Raw genomic sequence first — 6828 nt, forward strand, 5'->3', positions numbered from 1 at the left:
CCAAAATTAGGGTTTATGTCAAAACAAGTGTATGTGAATTTTGCCAAAAGGGACCAACTTCAAGCCCTTTAGTTTGAATGATAAAAGCCTCAAATGACAAAACCTTCAATATAAAAGTTGTAGATCTTTTCAATATAATGAATTTGGACTAAAGTTTTGCATCATTTGCAATTTTTATGAGTTAGGTATGGGCACCTGAAGTTGGACTCTTTGACATTTTATCTGTTATCTGACCTATAATGTTTTGTATTATTGCATGTGTTTGTGTTAGAGTTATGAATTTTTGTCCAACATAAGAAGTGAAGTAGACACCTTAAAGTTTCCAATGCACTTGGTCCCACCTCAAAATAATTAAAAATGAGTGAGGTAGGTCCTTGCGAACTTGACCCAAAATTAGGGTTTCTGTCAAAATATGTGTATGTGAATTTTGCCAAAAGGGACCAAATTCAAGCCCTTCAACATAACAATAACAAGTCCTTGAATTAGGGTTTCTGACCTATAAATTTTTGTATTATGATATGTGTTTATTTTAGAATTATGAAAGAAACCTAATGTTTGGAGTTTACACAAAGATAAATTTGACATAATACGAATTGATATTAATAAAATTTGGATTTTACACAAAGAATCCTAATGGTGATGACCGGGATCACCTAACCGACCTCCGGTCCCACATCCCCTAGCTACCCTAACCCTTGGCCCTAACCCACGTTGACGATTCTGCACCGGTGTTTGTTCATCTGATGGTCCAAGAGCGTCATTACCTCCTACAGGAGAAGATCCGTTGAGGTATTCAGCCAACTCAGCATAGTCTTCAGTATTCAATGATGGTGTACCGGCGTAACTGAGCTCATGACCCATGCCAGAGAAGTTGGGGTGTGGTTGACTCATGGATGGGCGACCGGGACGGTTGAAGGGGGACATGGGTGACAATGATGGGTCTAGGAAAGGTTGGAAAGGTTGTTGGGGTGTTTGGAAGAGATATGGTTGTGGGATGTTTTGGTATTGTGATGTTTGGGGTTCTTGGCTACGGTAGGTGATGGGGCGGTTAGTGTTTTGGGTAAGGCGACTTTGGTAGGGTGATGGTGTGGGTGCGAAGCGATGTTCGGTCGAAGGTTGATGGTCCATTTGTTGGTGGTGGTATGGGGGATGTTCTTGGTTTTGGGGTTGGGTGAATGGCATGTTTTGGTTGTATGTTTGTGTGTTTGTGGAACGGAAAGTTTGTCGGATAGGTGGTTGTGAGTAACCGGGCTGAGAATGTTGTTGGGGGTTAGATGTTGATCCTTCTTGTGTGTAACTTGTCTGGCGTGGGTCGTAGAGGTACATATCATCGGCGATGAATTGAAATCCAACTGATTTATACCAAGCCATATAAGTACGACTTGGTTTTACCTCATTTGGCATGACTGCGTCAGTTAAGACATGGTCATGACGGTGCTTCCACTTGCGACACTCTGATCTTGCGAAGGTTTGCCAAGGGTTGTAGTTCCATTGGTCGTTCACTTTACGCATATGCCATTCTCCTAGGCTAGCTGGGGGATCTGGGATATTCTGGACCATACCAAACTGCAGCTTCACACGGTCGGTGTTGTGCAGCTCCACTGTTGTGAACCGTATTATCGGTGTGCATGTTGTCCATACGGCTGCGTCTTCAGGGTTGATCTGATGCTCATGATCCATATTAAGGTATGGACGCCAAATGAACTGAAATGTTAAAGACGATAGGATTTAAATGAATGTAGAAAAAGTCAACATAATATGAAGATATAATGAAATTATTTTGCTTACGTCTGCCGGTCGAAGGTGATCCAACAGGTTGCGATATTGAGTAATACAATGTCTCGGACATCTGCTGTAATTCATACCGCGTGCCGACCATCTACACCAAAAAGTTAAAATAAATTAGTTATGGGTAATAATCTGTAAGGAAGGAAGTAAAGATATAGCAATTTAAACAACTTACTTTTTTGCATATGGAAAAGTGAAGGGGTTGCTATTGACCGGTGCTAGAGACGGTAGTCTTGACCATCCCCATGCTTGTAGCAAAACAGCACATCCAGAAAATGTAGAAGTATCTTTGTGGGAGTTTTTGCACAAAGAACTATAGAGATAGGCTAGACATGCGGATCCCCAACTATAACTACCTATTCTATCTATATGTCTAAGTAAAGGTAAGTACATAATATGCATGCTAGAACCACTACCTTCGGGAAATAAAAAGGATCCTAGTAACAACATAATGTAACACCTAGTTTTGATGATTCGAGCATCTTCGGTAGAATGCTCATCTAAATAAAAACTATTATAATATGACTTTAGGCGTGAAAGTAGTATACCTTGTCCCCTAGCATTATCATCTAACAAATCAGTGTTTAAAAGCTCCATGCAAATTGAATTTGCATAGTTGGTCTTACCATTAACAGCTTTGCCTTCAATTCGTAGTCCTAAAAGCATGTAGACGTCTTCTAACGTCACGGTACACTCACCGGTTGGAAACCAAAATGTGTGTGTCTCTGGCCTCCATCTTTCGCATAAGGCTAGAATGAACTTGTTATCTATAGACCAAGACATAATTTTGCTAAGGTGACCAAAACCGGCGAGTTCAACATAAGGTTGAATCATCGGGTCCATTGGGACAAATTCGTGGACTCGAGTTCGAAACCTTGAGACCTCCTATAATAGAAATAATGTAACACTTGACTAAGTCGGTATTTAAAAATAAAATGGGGTTGGTGGAGATGAAACATAAAAAAGAAGTATAAGAAAAAACTTACGTATGTCGCGATGTTTGCAACTGTTCCTCTGTGTGCTTCGCCCATTGTGAGTAAAGACATATTGTTGGGGAGTTGGTGTAGATGAAAATGGAAGATTTTGTTGAAGATGAAATTGTAAAAGAAGTAATGTAGATGAAGTAGTGAGAAATGTAGATGAAGTAGTGAGAATGTTGGTGTGGAAGAATTGTTGAAGGAGTGGATCAATTTATAGGCAAATGGAGGAGTGCATGAAAAATTGTGTTTGTATGGTGTCTCCACCTCATTTGGCGACCATGTGCAATATTAAAGTGGGGGCGCCATTCAAATTGGCGACACCATAGAGCACATGCATGCAAGGCTAGTTCTGAATGCTTGGTTTCGAGGACTGACTCCATGGGGGCGCCATTCAAATTAGCGACCATGTACAAGCCTTAAAGGTAGGCGCCAAACCAATTGGCGCCACCTTCTGCATGTCTGACAAGTGGCATTGTTGTCTCCTGCATGCTGAACAAATCACTTATGGATGGCTTGCATGATTGACACATCATCTCTGACCATCTTAGGTGTCCGACACGTGTCTGTCTTGTCTCCTGCATGCTGATGACTAGCTTCTTGATGGCTTGCATGATTGACACATCATCTCTGACCATCTTAGGTGTCCGACACGTGACTGTCTTGTCTCCTGCATGCTGATGACTAGCTTCTTGATACCTTGCCTGGTTGACACATCATCTCTGACCATCTTAGGTGTCCGACACGTGTCTGTCTTGTCTCCTGCATGCTGATGACTAGCTTCTTGATACCTTGCCTGGTTGACACATCAACTCACACTGTCTTGCAGGATTGACACGTCATCTCTGACACGTGGCTCTCTAGTATCCTGCATGCTGAATACTCACTTCTGTCTTGCATGACAGACACATCAACTCTTGACTAGCTAGCATGCTTGACACATCAACTCACACTGTCTTGCATGACAGACACATCAACTCTTGACTAGCTAGCATGCTTAACACATCAACTCACACTGTCTTGCATGACAGACACCTCATCTCAGAAATTACTTGCATGCTTGACAAGGTATCTCAGACTAGCTTCAATGTGAGACACTGATACCATCTATTTAAGTGTCTTACTATCACATTCATCTGCACTTGCAAAATACTTTTCATCTCCAAAATACTTTTCATCTTCACTCACATTCATCTTCACTCACATTAATACTTATCATCTGCAAAATATTTTTCATCTTCACTCACATTCATCTGCACTTGCAAAATAGTTTTCATCTCCAAAATGTCATCTTCATCATTATACAGTATCAACGTTCACTGCAACGGTGAAACTTTTGAGTCTGAGCTTCATGGTTTTTGTTTTAGAAACACTGATACCATTAGAGTCACGATGAAGAGAAATGCAACCTTTTTGCATTTCAAAAAAAGAATACAATCCTTTATAGCATCAGGTATTGTGTCAAAGATGACATATCAGAATCCTATATTTTTTTAGAATGGTCAATGCAAGTTTTTCCCCCTAAAGTTACGAGACGATGAAGATGTTGAAAGCATGTTTCTTAGTCATGAACATTCAGGCATGGATTGTATCGAGTTGTACATTACTCTACAACCATGTATACCGTCTCAACTAACAGATCAGGATCCAGCTGGTGGAGATGCTGCAGATGATGCACAATGGTCAGATGAACTCAACCCAGAAGCAGAAGTAGAGGTCGATGTTGTTGATGAAGAAGAAGAGGAGACTGAGATACAGGTTGATCACATCCTGAATAACGACGATGAAGATGAGGCTCAACAACCACCAATATCTCCTACTCATGCCTATATTCCTCCTCAACATATGACAAATATGGATCTTCACGACGATGAAATGTCCGACAGTGTCTTCTATAATCCGTATCCGAGACCAGTAGGCGAATTAAAGGTTGGAGACATGTTTCGTACCAAAGAGGAATGTGTCTTGGCAATCAAAAAATACCACATGAACAACTTTGCTGACTTTACGGTGAAACACACTGATTCTAGAAGGTATGTTATCGAATGTCGTAACATGCTTTGTAAGTTTCGTTTGGCTGCATCTTACAAGAAGAAAAATGACTCTTGGGAGATCGCTTCAATAGACCCACCACACAGTTGCGTCGCAACAACCGTTCAACAAGATCACCGTAAACTGAGCACAACTTTGATATGTCGAGACATTCTGCCATTGGTAAATAAAGACCCATCAGTGAAGGTGAGTATAATTATATCCCATATCCGAACAACATATAATTATACTCCATCTTACAAGAAAGCATGGATTGCGAGGACAAAGGCTGTTGAGCAGGTTTTCGGCAACTGGGAGGACTCATTCAAGGAATTACCACGGTTTTTATGGGCACTAAAAACTTATGTCCCAGGAACTGTGGCAATTCTGGAGACAGTGCCAGCAATGATGCCAGACGGAACCTGTGCTACAGGTAATAGAATATTTCACCGTCTCTTTTGGGCATTTGACCCGTGCATCAAAGGTTTCGCTTTCTGCAAACCTCTCCTGCAAATTGATGGCACTTGGTTATACGGAAAATACAAGGGTACGTTGCTCATGGCAGTTGCACAAGACGGTAACAACAATGTATTTCCCATTGCCTTTGCTCTTGTTGAAGGTGAAACGGCTGCTGGATGGGGTTTCTTTCTTCGACATCTCAGAACGCATGTCGCTCCACAAGCCAATCTATGTCTGATTTCTGATAGACATGCTGCCATCGAAAGTGCCTACAACAACCATGACAACGGATGGCATGATCCTCCTTCTACACATGTCTACTGTATCAGACACATTGCACAAAACTTCATGCGTGATATAAAAGATAGGAATCTTCGCAAGAAGGTGGTGAATGCTGGGTATGCTTTAACTCAACCGTCTTTTCAATATTATCGTGATGAGATTCGACTGTCTAATGAAGACGCGGGGAGATTGATAAATAACATCCCAGTAGAGCAGTGGACAAGAGCATTTGACGGTGGTTGTCGATGGGGCCACATGACAACAAACATTGTGGAATGCATGAACGGGGTTTTCAAAGGAATTCGAAACCTGCCCATAACCGCCTTGGTAAGATCAACCTATTATAGGTTGACTTCTATGTTTGCAAGCAGAGGTGAAAGATGGAGTGCAGTGTTAATGTCCGAACAAGTATTCAGTGAATGTTGCATGAAGGTCATGAAAGAGGAGAGCATCAAAGCTACGACACACGCTGTAACAGTGTTTGACCGTCATAGACAAAATTTCAGCGTCCAGGAAACAATGGGCAACAGCGAGGGGAGACCAAATTTAGCCTACGCGGTTAAACTACACAGAAGTTGGTGCGATTGTGGAAAATTTCAGGCCTTCCGCATACCTTGCTCCCATGTCATTGCAGCATGCGCTTATACTCGTCAAGACGCTTACACCCATTTATCTGATGTGTACAAGGCCAACACCATCATGAATGTATATAGTAAAAGCTTTTCAGTACTACCAATGGAGGATTACTGGCCTCCATATGAAGGAGATATTGTTTGGCACAATGAAGAGATACGTAGAAAGAAGAAAGGAAGGCCAAACATCACACGTATAAGAACAGAGATGGATTCCACAGATAAAATGATAAGATTATGTAGTATCTATCGTCAACTAGGACACAACAAAAACAACTGTCCCAATCAAGGAGCATCATCTAGATCTTAAGCTTATTGTAACATGATATCTAGATCTTAAGCTATTTGTAACATTGTATCTAGATCTTATGCTTTTTGTAACATTGTATTTCTGTAACAATCAATCATTATATATCATTAAGGTCTTGTTACAACGAGTTTCATAACCAACATCAGTACAAAACATCTGAAAACATAAATAATTCTAACTGATTACAACAATCAAATTAATATCGTCTCGACCGAACATCATTTCCCTAGCATCCTTATCAGTCTTCATTCGCACCCAACCAAAGATACTGTCAAGTCTCTCAATACTTCTGATTTTTCCCCTTCTGGTATTTTCCCGTCTAACCATCGAACCAGCTCCCTCTTCAGTT

General features: G+C 41.1%; 1 protein-coding gene across 1 annotated transcript; it reads right to left on the minus strand.

The window, feature by feature from the left end:
- Nucleotides 1–427: 427 nt before the first annotated feature.
- Nucleotides 428–2990, minus strand: LOC127121363 (protein MAIN-LIKE 2-like). The gene is made up of 4 exons (XM_051051871.1): nt 2775–2990; nt 1964–2673; nt 1789–1879; nt 428–1704 (listed from the first exon to the last, which is right to left on the minus strand). The coding sequence occupies exons 1-4, from the start codon at nt 2832–2834 to the stop codon at nt 631–633; spliced, it is 1935 nt and encodes a 644-aa protein (XP_050907828.1). The 5' UTR covers nt 2835–2990; the 3' UTR covers nt 428–630.
- Between the last annotated feature and the right edge of the window lie 3838 nt (nt 2991–6828).

Source organism: Lathyrus oleraceus, chromosome 2 (genome assembly GCF_024323335.1).
Source record: "Lathyrus oleraceus cultivar Zhongwan6 chromosome 2, CAAS_Psat_ZW6_1.0, whole genome shotgun sequence".
In the NCBI taxonomy this organism is placed as follows: Eukaryota; Viridiplantae; Streptophyta; class Magnoliopsida; order Fabales; family Fabaceae; genus Lathyrus; species Lathyrus oleraceus.

Coding starts and splice junctions, on each gene's coding strand:
- LOC127121363 (XM_051051871.1), bottom strand. CDS start 2,834: ATGTCTTTACTCACAATGGGCGAAGCACACAGAGGAACAGTTGCAAAC. Junction 1,880..1,963: donor ACTTTTCCATATGCAAAAAA/GTAAGTTGTTTA, acceptor TTTTTGGTGTAG/ATGGTCGGCACGCGGTATGA. Junction 1,705..1,788: donor ATCACCTTCGACCGGCAGAC/GTAAGCAAAATA, acceptor TTAACATTTCAG/TTCATTTGGCGTCCATACCT.